General features: G+C 35.6%; 1 protein-coding gene across 1 annotated transcript in view; it reads left to right on the forward strand.

Moving 5' to 3' along the window:
- Window positions 1-15389, forward strand: part of SNX2 (sorting nexin 2) — a 72064-nt gene that overhangs the window by 41818 nt on the left and 14857 nt on the right. The window contains exons 7-11 of the mRNA XM_066274188.1: window positions 2904-2982; window positions 11009-11084; window positions 12062-12175; window positions 12429-12522; window positions 13811-14016. Of these exons, the coding sequence (XP_066130285.1) occupies window positions 2904-2982; window positions 11009-11084; window positions 12062-12175; window positions 12429-12522; window positions 13811-14016 (569 nt within the window). The remainder of the gene's footprint in view (window positions 1-2903; window positions 2983-11008; window positions 11085-12061; window positions 12176-12428; window positions 12523-13810; window positions 14017-15389) is intronic.

The raw sequence follows: 15389 nt of genomic DNA on the forward strand, positions 1-15389 counted from the left end.
GCCTAAGGCATTACACTAATTTATGGGCATTCTCGTTTAATCCTCAGAATGATTTTAGGAGGTTAACTTAAATTGTCCTTATATAATAGATAAGGAAGCTAGGGTTCATCAAGGTTATGTAACATGCCCCATGTCATACAGCTATTAAGAAGCAGAGCTGAACTTTTTTTTTTTTTTTTTTTTTTTTTTTTGTATTTTTCTGAAGTTGGAAACGGAGAGGCAGTCAGACAGACTCTCGCATGTGCCTGACCAGGATCCACCCGGCATGCCCACCAGGGGGCGATGCTCTGCCCCTCTGGGGCATTGCTCTGTTGCAACCAGAGCCATTCTAGCGCCTGAGGCAGAGGCCATAGAGCCTTCCTCAGCGCCCGGGCCAACTTTGCTCCAGTGGAGCCCTGGCTGCGGGAAGGGAAGAGAGAGACAGAGAGGAAGGAGAGGGGGAGGGGTGGAGAAGCAGATGGGCGCTTCTCCTGTGTGCCCTGGCCGGGAATTGAACCCGGGACTCCTTCATGCCAGGCCGACGCTCTACCACTGAGCCAACCGGCCAGGGTCCCAGAGCTGAACTTTTAAATGCCAGCTGACCATTTATTCCAGAGCTTCTATGCTTTACCACTGTTCTATTCTGCTTCAATTTTGGTATGTTTTTTGTTGTTATTGTTGTTGTTATTGTTTTTTCAGTACAATTATGGTTTGCTTTTATTTTTTACCTAATATAGAAAACCTTTTAGTTTTAAAAAATAATCTAACGTAACACTGTGTGATTGTAGAATTGTCTAATACACATTTAAGGATTAAATTGTTTTAAATTATATATACACCACATTACTCTTAAAGGATTTGAAACAAGTACATATAATGCAGTTTTATTTTTTAAAAAGATAAACAGGAATAATAATCAAATAGTAAGAAGCCAATATAAAGTTTTCTCAAAGTATGCATAAATCTGAACAATTGTTAAAGGTGGGCAACAAATTACTTTCAGAGCTTTTTATCAGCCAACCAAGTAGAGAAGCAGTCATTTAAAAATTTCATATTGTTCATCTTTTTTTTTTAAGTAAAAAGGAATACATTGCCTCATCAGGCAATGGCTCAGTGGATAGAGTATCGGCCTGGGACACTGAGGAGCCAGGTTCAAAACCCAGAATTCACTGGCTTGAGCGTGGGCTTGCAGGCTTGAGCATTGGGATCATAGACATGACCCCATGGTCGCTGGCTTGAGCAAGGGGTCACTGGCTCGGCTGGAGCCCGTCTGTTAAGGCACATAGGAGAAAGCAATCAATGAACAACTGAGGTGCTGCAACTATTGATGCTTCTCACCTCTCCCCCCTTCTTGTCTGTCTCTCTGTTTCTCTCTCAAAAAAAGAAAAAGGAACACATTATCTAAGAAATATTTAACATATGGATGCTCCTTTAATTATATAATCAGTGGTTTTCAAATAACAAACAGTGATAATGGGTTGGTGAAAAAAAGAGTAACTTCTCTGCTGGGAAGCTATGACTGCTACTGAAGGAAGAGGAGTTTTCATTAGCACATAATGGTTACTACACTTTTATAGAACCTTAGTTGACTTAAATACACTATTTTAGTAAGCTTTTAGAAAAGAGCAACAAAGTTGAAACGTTTAGAAGGTAACTGGTTAGAGGAAGATATTTTTATTTTTAATTTGCCACCATGGTGTATAAAGATCACCTCTAGGAAATAGCATGAGCAAAAGAACCTTGAAGGAAGTAAAAGCAAAGAACTATATCTTGGTAAGGATTTCTTCACGGAAACAATATGTGAAATAATTAGCATCCCACACATCTTGTGGTACATTCATGGTAGGTGTTTGAGTTTTATTTTTTAAACTATTTTATTTCAGAGGAATTAAGTTAAATGGAACATTCATAGGTGATATATGTTTATTCACCAGCTATACCACCCTGAGTAAAAGTGACATGGTTTTAGATAACCCACTTAATGACTTGATTGACATATAATTTACATGCTAATACAATTCATCCACTTCAAGTGTGCCTTTTAATATATTCAGAGTTGTCCATACATCACCACATTCATTTTAGAATATTTGTATTACCTCCTTAGCTATCATCCTCTAATTTCCCCATCCCCCCAGTCATAAGCAATCACAGAGTTTATTTTCTCTATAAATTGCCTGTTCTGGACATTTCATATAAAGAGAATCATATAATATTATGGTCCTTTGTAACAAGCTTCTTTCACAGTATAATATTTTCAGGATTTATGTATGTTGTAGCATATACCAGTACTTCTGTAGAATTGATTTTTGAAAGAAAAGAACGAGAAAAGCAAGAAGAATCTTTGGTCTGATGTATTAGTGTTAAAATTGAAATTGCCAATAGAGAAATTAACATGATTTTTATTTTTTAGTTTGAAGAGTTCTAAATTTCTCTGTGAAAGAAATTGTTTAAATTATAAAACAGCTATGATAAACAACATGCTCTTAGAATCTGCAAGTGATAATATTTAGCAAATTCATGGATTACACTTATTTTTATTTTTTTTGTCCCCGAGGTAAAGAATCTTAATTATTGATAAGAAATGAAAGTATTAATTGAGATTAAATTTGCTAATTTCAAATCCATTGAACTGCGGACACATTTTAATTTACCAGGAGTATAATATATAACAGATAAGGAATCCAAAAGTTATAGGTCAGAAAACTACAGACACAGCTCAAACTCTGCTTTATTTGTAAGTACTTACCAAGTAGAGTTAATATATCATGAGTTTTAATTTTTAAAAAATATGATATTGATTATAAGTTTAGGAGCATTGTCAAGTTCAGATTTAAAGTGTATTTTAAATTAGGCAGAAATGACTATAAAAGAATGTCCCATAATAACAAAATCATCATGAGTCTCATTTGATTTTTTTAAAGGCATGACCAAGGTCAAAGTGGGTAAAGAAGATCTATCATCCACTGAGTTTGTAGAAAAACGAAGAGCAGCTCTTGAAAGGTAATTCTAGACAATTCTGCTTTATTACTCTCATGTTTTTACTTCAGTAATATAAGTCTAATTTTCTTATATGATTCAACTATATTTCAGTGATTAATTTTTTTCAAAATAGCATTGATGACTCTTACCGAGAGCACTTTAAACTTACTAAGAAAATTACTTCTTTAAACAACGTAGTATTGTATGCTTGTTCTGCTTTTATTAATAATAGTCTATCAACATACCACCTATTTTTGTATCATTGTTACAGGCAGAAATATTAAGGCATGAGTTAGTTGAGGATAGAATTATTATGTCATAGCTTTAGTCAATAAGAGAAGTAAGAAATAAAGAAAACATGAATCTTGTAAATGGGGGGAAAAGGTTAATAAAAATATTTGAGCCTGACCAGGCGGTGGCGCAGTGGATAGAGCATCAGACTGGGATGCCGAGGACCCAGGTTCAAGACCCTGAGGTTGCCTACTTGAGCGCGGGCTTATCTGGTTTGAGCAAAAGCTCACCAGCTTGGACCCAAGGTCGCTGGCTCGAGCAAGGGGCTACTTGGTCTGCTGAAGGCCTGCGGTCAAGGCACATATGAGAAAGCAATCAATGAACAACTAAAGTGTTGCAATGTGTAATGAAAAACTAATGATGGATGCTTCTCATCTCTCTGTTCCTGTCTGTCCCTGTCTATCCCTCTCTCTGACTCTCTGTCTCTGTAAAAAAAAAAAAAAAAAGTTTGTGTGTGTATGTGTGTGTGTGTGTGCGTGTGTGTGTATTAATAAAAATAATACCTCTTGCCCTGGCCACATAACTCAGATGGTCAGAGTATCATCTCAGTATGTATAGGTTGCTGGTTTGATCCCTGGTCAGGGCACATACAGAAACAGATTGATGTTTCTATCTCTCTCGCCCTTCTCCTTTCTAAAATAAATAAATTAATTAAAATAATAATAATATCTCTTTAGTGTTATTTAGGTCCTTAGGAAGTTATACTCGCACTCATGAACTGTGTTGAATAGTTTGGCTAATTATAGTTGATCTTAATCAGTTGTTTCTTTGAATTATTACTGGATAAGATTATTAAATACATTGAAAAATTAGGCTTGTGCTTCTTCCTTTAACTTTGTATAATTGATTTGCACTTAAGTATACAAAAGTATTAGTGACTACTTGAGTTGACTATATCTTTAAAGGCTAACATGTATGCTCTACCTTCCTTTAAGTACTTGACCCAACACATTCCTATAGCTTTAAAGACTTGTGTTCATTTTGGCCAGCTAAAACTGGGATGGATGGAAGATTCCCACTTCCACAATCTTAACATTTATTCTTTCCTTGCGGGGCTGGGAATGTGAGAAAACAATTTTGAAACTATCATAAAGTCCTACTTTTAGCCCATAAGTATAGAACATTGATTAAACTTTAAACATTTTCTAATTTCATAGGATGTTTTTGTTATTTTCATTGAATTTGCATATTTGTTCTTTGTTTTGTTTTCTGTTTTGGTTTAAAATCAGTGGTTACAGTGGGGTGGGATAGAAGAGATTTTAGTGAGTGGTAATATATATTAACTCCGAGGTACAGGCTATTTTTTGAAACTATTTTTAAGGCAACTTATTTCTAGTTTTTTGTAATAAATTTTTTAAATTATAAAAAAATGCCACTGTAAAGTCTGGTTTGAGCAGTTGCAGTAAGAAAAGCTGAAGGTTATACAGTTTAAAATTCTTACTTGAGCCTCACCAGGCGGTGGCACAGTGGATAGAGCGTCGGACTGGGATGCAGAGGACCCTGGTTCGAGACCCCGAGGTCGCCAGCTTGAGTGCAGGCTCATCTGGTTTGAGCAAAGCTCACCAACTTGAACCCAAGGTCGCTGGCTCCAGCAAGGGGTTACTCGGTCTGCTGAAGGCCCACGGTCAAGGCACATATGAGAAAGCAATCAATGAACAACTAAGGTCTCACAATGAAAAACTGATTGATGCTTCTCATCTCGCTCCATTCCTGTCTGTCTGTCCCTCTCTCTCTGACTCACTCTCTGTCTCTGTAAAAATAAATAAATAAATAAATAAATAAATAAAATAAAATAAAAAAAACTACATTTATCTTGAAAACACTTTAAAAATTTTTTTGAGAGAAGACTTAAAAGATGAGATTTTATATTTGAGAGTCAGTAATTATTCAGGGAAAGGATTTAAATTGCATCAGGAGATGTTTAGGTTAGTCATTAGAATTGCTTCTGTTGTGAAAGAGATCATAGACTGAATATTTTTAAGAATAAAGGTAGATAATGCTCTACCTTGATTTTGCTAAGTCCTTCCTGAAAGTGTAAGCATGACCCTTTGAGAAACCTTTCAAGTCCTATTTTTCTATGAGTAAATTTGAAATATTTCAAGTGGCATGCTTGATAAGGAACTTAATGAAGATTTATTGTACCAAGCACGTATAATTTGATTCTACATTCACCTTTCTCGTAACTTGAATGCATTGCATAGTGCTTATGATACCTTCATGCAGTATGAAATATTGAGGAGAGTTTTAAGGAAATAGTGAAACCTAACCTAATATGTGAAGACAGTTTCTTTACTGATTAATGTTACTTGTTAAATACTATTTTATTGGAATTTGCAATAGTGAAAAAAAAGAAACTGTACTACTGAGAGGAAAGTTTATTTTGCATTAGAAAATATTACTAAAGAAAATATAGGTGTTAGTGGAAACAAAGGAACTGGAATGGATTTTCTAAAATGATTTTTTGTGGCATTTCTTACAATTGAAATGTTAGAACAAGTATATCTGTGAAATACCCAACCTCTTCAAAACCGGTGGGTCAAGGAAGTAACTTCTCTTTGTATATACTATGATTTTCATTGACATGTTTATTTGTTCAGTTTCAATAATCCTGATGACTATCTTGAAATAAAGGATAAATATCTGGTCTTAAATTATAGGAAGAAGAAGGGAGTGGTTAAGAACCCAAATATTTCTCTGTGTCACAGTCAGTGAATTAAGCAGAAACTACTGTTAAGAGTGTCTCTAAGACCAGAGTGCTTCACATCTTACCTTAAAAGCATAGTAAGTCTATTTTATAGGTAAGGATACACTTCTGCAAATATAAACTGAGGATATAGTATGCACATTTAGAATCCTTTCTCTGTTGAAGCCTCACTTCACTGCACACTGCACATTCATTCTTTATCTCTAAGATACAAGTGTATAAGTTAGGAATGTGTTCATTCCAAGTACCTAAAAACCACTGGAAAGGCCTAAACAGTTGGTGTAGATTGATTAATCCACTCTTTCATATCAGGAAGTTTGGAGGGTAGGCAGATGTTTAGGATTATCTAATTCATCAGGAAATCCTTTTGCTTCCTTCTAGTATCTGGAATACAGCCATTTCTCACCAATTCTGTTCTAGTCCAAATACCTGAATTTACTGCGGTAGGCTCCTAATTCTTCTCCGTTCCATTTTTGTACCTCGGCTCACTTTTTAAAAATAATTTATTTTTCAATTACAGTTGGCATACAATATTGTATTAGTTTCAGATATACTTCACTCTTTCAATATAGCAGCAAGATTCATACTTTTAAAACATAATTCAGATTATATCAATACCCCCCATTTCACTCAGTAAAAGCCAGAATTCCTTATAATAGCCTACAAAACTTTACATGAAGTGTACTGCTCATTGTTACCTATGCCATCACATATCCTCCTTGATCACTCTGCCCGCTAGAGTGATCAGTGCCACACTCACCTTTTTGCTGCCTTTCTAAGATCCTGGGGGCAATTTTTCATCCCAAGTTTTTTTCATTGGCTCCTCCCACTGTGTAGAAAGCTTTTGTTCTCAGTTATCTCTATGGCTAATTCCCTCACCTCTTTCTTTTTTTTTTCAATTCAGTGTGAGAGGAGGGGAGGCAGAGACAGACTCCCGCAAGCGACCCAACTGGCATCCACCCGGCAAGCTCACTAAGGGACAATAATTCTCTGCCCATCTGGGGCTGCTGCTCTGTTGCTCGGCAACCAAGCTATTTCAGTGCTTGAGGCCGAGGCCATGGACCCATCTTTAGCACCCGAGGCCAAATTGCTTGAACCATTCAAGCCATGGCTGTAGGAGGGGAAGAGACAGAGAAAAGGAGAGAGAGAGAGAGAATAAGATAGTGAAAGAGAGAAGGGGTAGTAGGAGAGGTGGAGAAGCTGATGGTCGCTTCTCCTGTGTGCCCTGACTGGGAATCAAACCTGGGACTTGCATACAACAGGCTGATGCTCTACCACTAAGCCTACTGGCCAGGGCCTTGACTTTTTTTTTTTTTAATTTTTATTTAGATGAGAGGAGGGAAGATAGCAAGGCAGAATCCTACATGCGTCCTGACCAGGATCCACCCTGTACCCCATCTGTAGCCAATGCTCAAGTACCAAGCTATTTTTAGTGCATGGGGCTGACACATTTGGACCAATGGAGCTATCCTCAGCACCTGGGGCCAAGTTCAAACCAATTGAACTGGCTTAGGGAGGTGGAGACAGAGAGAAAGAGGAGTGGAAGGGGGAGAGAAGCAGATGGTCGCTTCTCCTGTGTACCCTGGCTGGGAATCAAACTCAGACATCCATACAACCCAGCCAGCACTCTATCCACTAAGCTACTGGCCAGGGCCTCTTTTGCCTTTTTTTATTCTCATTATTAGCACATGTTTGAGGTTTTGATTTTTTTGTTTTTTATGGGGAAAAGAGAGGGAGATAAGCAGACTCCCTCATGCGCCCTGACTGGAATCCACCTAGCAACCCCGTCTGGGCCCACTGTTCGAGTACCAAGCTATTTTTAGCATTTGAGGCTGATGTGCTTAGACTAAACTAGCTATCCTCAGTGCCTGGGGCCATGCTCGAACCAGTGGAGCCACTGGCTGCAGGAGAGGAAGAGGACGTAAAGGGAGAGGGGAGGGTGGGAGAAGCAGATGGAGCAGATGGCCACTTCTCCTATGTGCCCTGACCAGGAATCAACTGGAATGTCCACATACTGGGCTGATGCTATAAACTCCAGTGAGCCTCTGGCCAGGGCCGTGTTTCAGTTTCAAGCAAAAAAATATATTTTACTTTGTTCTTATCAAGGATTTTATATAATCTGCTTTATTTGGTTTTGGTTTTGGTAAGTAATTAGGAACTTGAAAGCTGTAAATGATACTCTTAAATGTATCAATAACGTTTTCTTAGAGTACATCTGAAGAATCCAATAACTACTAACCACCTCTTGTTAAGTCTGATACTTACTTTTCATTAATTCCCTTGAGTCTTTCATTTTTGTCTTCCTTCAGTGATCCTGTTTCTTCTCATACCCCTTTTCAAATGTTATTCCTACATGCTTTTCCTATTTTTGATCTGTATTCTTTCTTTATATATCAACAACCTTCCCTCACTGTAATTCTGAATTGGGGCATATTTACCAATATTAATTTTAAAATTCATTTTATGTTTTCTTAATTTTAACATTATATAAGCTTGGTACTTTTTTATTATTATTAATTGAGAAGCAGGGAGGTAGAGGCAGACTCCCACGTGCACCCTGGCCAAGATCCACCAGGCAAGCCCCCTGCAGAGCAGTACTCTGCCCACCTGAGGCTACTGCTCCATTGCTCAGCAACCAAGCTATTTCAGTGCCTGAGGCAAGGCCATGGAGCCATCCTCAGTGCCCAGGGCCAACTCGCTCAAGCCAGATTGAGCCATGGCTACGGGAGGGGAAGAGAGAGAGAAAGAAAGGAGGGAGAGGGGTGGAGAAGCAGATGGTCACTTCTTCTGTGTGCCCTGATTGGGAATCGAACCCAGGACTTTCACACACCCAGCTGACGCTCTACCACTGAGACAACTGGCCAGGGCTTTTGTTTTTAATTGTTACTTGCTCTTTACTTTTATATAACCCTTAAGAAGAAGAAAAATTTTACTGTCATTTTCTAAAATTTAATTCCTCAGAATGCTTGTATGTGGTAGGATGAAGAAAGGAAATCTATGGTCAGTTGAGTTTTGTTAACGTAGGGTTTAACAAAGTTAAACCAGGTTTATTTCCTGCAGGACTTCTCAAAGCATCTACTATGCTGCTGTTCATTATGAATCTTAAAGAACTATGATATAATATGAACTAATTTTGGAAAGTTATTTTAGAATGTTAATAGTATTAAGTATTTTCATTTAGGTTTGAAATATTGGTATATTTCTTAAAGGTTGTGTACTAGATGTCTTCTTTCTTGTTCATTTCACAAATATCTGAGTGCTTGCTATATACCGGCTGTTGTGTGCACTCAGATAAACAACTTACGGAAACTGCTTCAAGCAGTGGCAGCAGTCTACAATGAAATAACCTGGAGAATCTTAGTATTTAAATTGTAAATAAAATTCCAGTGGGAAAATACCAACATTTCTTAAATTTAGTGGATTAGTGTCCCTGCTGCATCTCTTTTAGCTTAATAATATAAGCAGCAAATATTATTTCAAACAACAGTGTAGATTGTATGCAGGTATCTGTTGAATGCTTTCTTTTTATTATAATGACTTCTTATATGGGCTAATGACTTGAAGTTCATTATGGTATGTATTTTAAATATACAGAAAAACACTATAAAAGAGGGATTTTAGCTATTGGGTAGAATTTGACTTTAGAGAAGGTATTTGCTTTTTTCCAGAAACTTTATTTTAGCATATTTTATAATCTTGTAAAAAGGTAGAAGCAATTACTGATTATATTTATTTTGCAGAAATAGAATAAAGGTATATTAACTATGAGGTATAGAATATAATTGAAATACTACTTTATGTAATCTTTAATCTGGGGAAAGAGCTAATTTTTTAAAAAAATAGAACTACATAAGCAAGTAATCAGTAGGGTGGCTCAGTGGATAGAGCCTAGGACACTGAGGACCCAGGTTTGAAACCCTGAGGTGGGCTCAACAGCTTGAGGGCATGTTCGCTGGCTTGGGTGTGGGATCATAGACATGACCTCACGGTCACTGGCTTGAGCCCTGAGTCAAGGCACATATGAGAAAGGAATCAGTGAACAATTAAGGTGCCGCAACTATAAGTTGATGCTTCTCATCTCTCTTCCTTCCTGTCTGTCCCTGTCTCTCTCTCTCTCTCTCCCTCTCTCTCTCCCTCTCTCTCTCTCGCTTAAAAAGAAAGAATTAGTAATAGACTTTTCTTTTTATTAAAGAATAGTAATTTATTATGAATGATAGGGAAATGTGGTATTTCTAGTAAGGAAATGACTAAAGCTGGGCTAATAGTGATTTAATAATGGTGTTTCTCTACTTTTCAGTTTTATGTGATGTCATACAAGAAAAACACTTATCAGTAAAAAACAAAACCTTAAATATTGAAGAAAATTTAGTCCTCATTAAATAAGGAACAGAACTGATTTAATTTGACAAGGAAAAAATTGATAGGCTGTTCTCCATTTTGGTAATAGGTAATAATAAAAACAATAGTTGAGCCTGACCTGTGGTGGCGCAGTGGGATAAAGCGTCGACCTGGAACACTGAGGTTGCCAGTTCGAAACCTTGGGCTTGCCTGGTCAAGGCACATATGGGAGTTGATGCTTCCTGCTCCTCCCTTCTCTCTCTCTCTCTCTCTCCCTCCCCTCTCTCTAAAAATCAATAAAAAATAAATAAATAAAAAATAAACAATAGTTGACTGTAATACAAATAATGATGTGTTTCTTAGGACTTTGAAGTAATAACTGGGAACATATTAACTCCAACCAAAGATAAAATCATATATCCTTTTATACTCTGCAGTGAGAAGTTTGGTAACCTACTTACACTCTTCTCCTCTCCCTCCCTTCCCCTGCCATATCTCTTTTTAGATAAGTACAAATTTTCAAATGAACAGAAAGCTTTTTAATTCTTAAATTGTTGTAAGATTCTGAATAATTAGAGTAAGGCAGACTGATATGATAGGAGACAGATTGAGGACATTTTTTTACCAAATTTATTTATATATTATTTTATTGAAATAAAATTTAAAATAAAATGCTACTGATAAGTAAAGGAGCAATTTTATTCTTAAACCTAGGTATCTTCAAAGAACAGTAAAGCATCCCACTTTACTGCAAGATCCTGATTTAAGGCAGTTCTTGGAAAGTTCAGAGGTATTATTTCTACTTTTAAATTTTGTATATAAATGTTCTCGGTATTTATATTTTTCAGTGTAATAATTTATATAAGAATAGAGGTGTTTAGTAAGTAAATGGATTAATATATGGAATAAAGATATATATATATATATATATATATATATATATATATATATATATATATATATAGTTAGTGCTTTAATTACCTAACTAAATTATTAGCAAACTGTCTTTTTGGTATTAATAATTATAGGATTATCAGTCCCTTTCTTGAAAATTTAAGACCAGATTTAAAAGAATGGCTTATGTAGTCAAAAATCAGTGCTCTAAATTGTTGTTTAGGCATTATATTGGAATAAGTTTATTCAGAAAACATTTTTAGAGACAGTTGAATGTGTTTATGTGTGATTCTAACATTCTTAAGGTTTTGAAATGCAAATTTGTAACTTGAAAGAGTTTAAATTATAACAAGCATGCTGCTCTTTATATTCGAGGTGTCTGGCACATTTTGGGCTCTTAAAGAGTAGAGTTCTAATTGTTTCTACTTGAGATTATTTTAAAGTTTATTGAGTCCCAGAATATTTTAAAAATTCAAAATTGCACAGTCTTAACTGAGCATAAGGAGATTTTTCTTAAGACTTTCTTCTTTTCTTATAAACAGTTTATTTCTGCTAGCAAACAGGTGGCCAGTGTTAAGGCACTTGGCAATTACTTAATATATTTTGACAAATAGACTGTTGTTCCATCTAAATGTAAACGTGCAGAAGAAAAACAAATGGAAAGTCTATTTTTTAAGTTTTCCTTTGAGAATGTACAAGTAGTGTATTTGAGAAATTAGGTCTCACTATTGAAATGTATGAGAGTGAAGAAAATACAACCTCCTTTTCTCTTTTTCTTTTTTTGGAGGGGGAGGGGGACAGTCCCTTTTGTGCCCAGTTAAACCTCCAGGCTTTTAACCGGTTTGTTTGCCCTTATTTGTCATTCAATTCCAGCTGCCTAGAGCAGTTAATACACAGGCTCTGAGTGGAGCAGGAATATTGAGGATGGTGAACAAGGCTGCCGACGCTGTCAACAAAATGACAATCAAGATGAATGAATCGGATGCAGTAAGAGCTGATTTTTCGACTTGAATAATGAGATGAATTAATGAGCCCAACAATTGCATTTTAAAGCTGTACAAGTAGAAAATAGGATATTAATTTGCTTATTGAGTTTAGTTCTCAGCCACATCAGTTGACCACCATGGTTATCCATGGTTAATTTGTTGCTTTAAAACAAGGAATGTTGCTTGCTATTGGTAACCTAATTTACAGTAGTTTGTTCTGGTTAAATTAGCTCCATTTTTCATTTTTTTGTTAGTGGTTTGAAGAAAAGCAGCAGCAATTTGAAAATCTGGATCAGCAACTTAGGAAACTTCATGCCAATGTTGAAGCTTTGGTCTGTCATAGAAAAGGTTTGTTGGCCTTGTTATTTATGTGTTTTAACACTGTGACTTAATTGAAACATATTATTTAAATGTTATTAAAATGAATATACTTAATTATTATTATGGAAGAGAAAATAATTTAAGAGAATGTTTTGTTTCAACTTTGTTATGTTTTTGTTCTATTTTAATTTAAATTCTAATTTAGAAGTAGAAAAATCCTGAGCTTATAAAAGTACAATATATTTTGAATTATGAATTAAACTTGGTTCAGTTGATTAACTCTTTGTTAAATATTTCTACCACTCATTGAATGAAGATGTCTTAGTAACTGATTATAATAAAAAATACAAGATTCAAAAATTGATGTCTGAAATTTTTCTTCAAGGTATTTGTTTTGTGCCTTTATTTTCTAGAAAAATTCTGAATTATAAAATTTCATGGTGAGTTTTTTTGGTTTTGCTTTATTTTTAAAGAAGGTTTTTAATACTAGATTTTTAAAATTCTTGGTAAGTAATTTTGAATGTACCATTACCAGCAATACATTTGAAGATAATTACAGAAATCTAATTTGTTAAAAGCAGTTTGTTATAGCTTGTGCCATTTGTATTATGTCCCTTAGTGAATGGGCTTTAGGGTCTTTTAGATCACTTTACGTAATGCAGAACAACAGAGCAATTTACAGACAATGTAGTTAGTCACTGGCCAGCCTGTGGACATCATTTTTATATGAAGTATCTAGTATAATTATGTCCTAAAATTTCTTTAGAAATTCTTAATATTTCACCAAACATTCTTGCATGCAAAGAAAAAAGAATTAAGGCCTATGAGAATTGCATGTACTGTTTTTACCTTGCTTTCCTCCTGTTGGCCAAATAATATTCTCATTAAAAATTACAGACATTACTTTAGATGAGAAACTTTTTAAGGCAAAGTAGTGTAAATCAAAACTTGTGTTCTCAATGCTTTCCATTATTAAATATGGTTATACTTATTTAAATTTTAAGGAATAGAAAGAGTAAGCACTTTAGGAGAGAAAAGGGAGACAGATTATTTTATTAAATTATTAAACATAGTTCATCTTGAAATATACACAATGGTTCCTCTTACCTTTCAATAGACTTTGAGTAGATGGCATTTATGCCCAACACATTTTAATGACTGGTTATTATGTTAATAATTTATCTTAATTTTAAAATATTATTTGAGCAATTTGTAAATAGACAAAATTTAGAGAGAAGGTAAAAAATCAATGCAATAATTTAAAACTTTACTAGTGAACATTAAAAGTGAATACGTTTCTACTTTTCTATTTCAGAACTTTCAGCCAACACAGCTGCCTTTGCTAAAAGTGCTGCCATGTTAGGTAATTCTGAGGATCATACTGCTTTATCAAGAGCTTTGTCTCAGCTTGCAGAAGTTGAGGAGAAGATTGACCAGTTACATCAAGAACAAGCTTTTGCTGACTTTTATATGTTTTCAGAACTACTTAGTGACTACATTCGTCTTATTGCTGCAGTGAAAGTAAGCCTTATTTTGCTATCTTTCTTGAATTCTTCTTTGGCTATTTGCTTATAAGCTAATTTGGTGTCCTGTTAGGCACGTATTTAAAAGCGTGTAAGTTTCATACTATACTAGTACATCTAAAATGGCTTCAAGATGATTATTCATAGCTTAAATTTTTTTTTATATGTGTTGGACCATACAGTAGACAGAATTGATATTTTTAAGAAGTCTTGAGGAATGCCAAATAAGATAAAAACAGTATATATTGATTTACATATATACATACACAAGTTTGCAAATAACCCGTGGCATTTATTTGCTTATTGTAACATGAACTGAAACTACCCACTGGATTTTATTTCCACCTTTAAATCTATAATGAAAAGCAGGACAAAACTGGAATTGATTGTTGAGTGACCATGTTTTATGCTTTAGCATGGATTTGGACTGTAAATAAACATTCTGTATATATTCCAAAATGTGTAGTCACCATGTATTTATAGATGAGATGGGACTAGATTAGTTATTAAGTACTATCTAGTGTAATGTTTGAGAATAAAGTCTTCAATTTCTGAATAGTTAGAAAAGTTAATGCAGTTAACTAATGAAACTCAATATTTTGTAGTTATCTCCAATATGCAAACAATTAAACTGAACTGAATATTATTTTATCTATCTTATATTTCAGAAAATACTTTAAGGTCTTAGTTAATGAGACCTTTTTCCTTGCTTACTAATGCAAAATATATATATATATTTTTGTATTTTTCTGAAGCTGGAAACGGGGAGAGACAGTTAGACTCCCGCATGCGCCCGACCAGGATCCACCTGGCACGCCCACCAGGGGGGCGACACTCTGCCCACCAGGGAGCGACACTCTGCCCCTCTGGGACGGCGCTCTGTTGCGACCAGAGCCACTCTAGCGCCTGGGGCAGAGGCCAAGGAGCCATCCCCAGCGCCCGGGCCATCTTTGCTCCAATGGAGCCTCGCTGCAGGAGGGGAAGAGAGAGACAGAGAGGAAGGAGAGGGGGAGGGGTGGAGAGGCAGATGGGCGCCTCTCCTGTGTGCCCTGGTCAGGAATCGAACCCGGGACTCCTGCACGCCAGGCCGACGCTCTACCACTGAGCCAACCGGCCAGGGCCTTAATGCAAAATATTTTCATCTGATATCTGTGATGAAATTAATATTCATCTACAAACAAAACATTGATACATTGCATACTTATTGATGATTTGGTTTTTAAGTTAATAGTGACAGCCTACTAGAAGTTTCTTAGCCTTTCAAAAATGGTGCTTTCTTAGGTTTGGTAAAATTACCAGTTTTGCTTATATTTACTTTTAGATGTACTTTTTATATCCCTGGTGGTTAATTTATATTTTCATGTATTTAAA

The sequence above is a fragment of the Saccopteryx bilineata genome, chromosome 4, assembly GCF_036850765.1.
Source record: "Saccopteryx bilineata isolate mSacBil1 chromosome 4, mSacBil1_pri_phased_curated, whole genome shotgun sequence".
NCBI lineage: Eukaryota > Metazoa > Chordata > Mammalia > Chiroptera > Emballonuridae > Saccopteryx > Saccopteryx bilineata.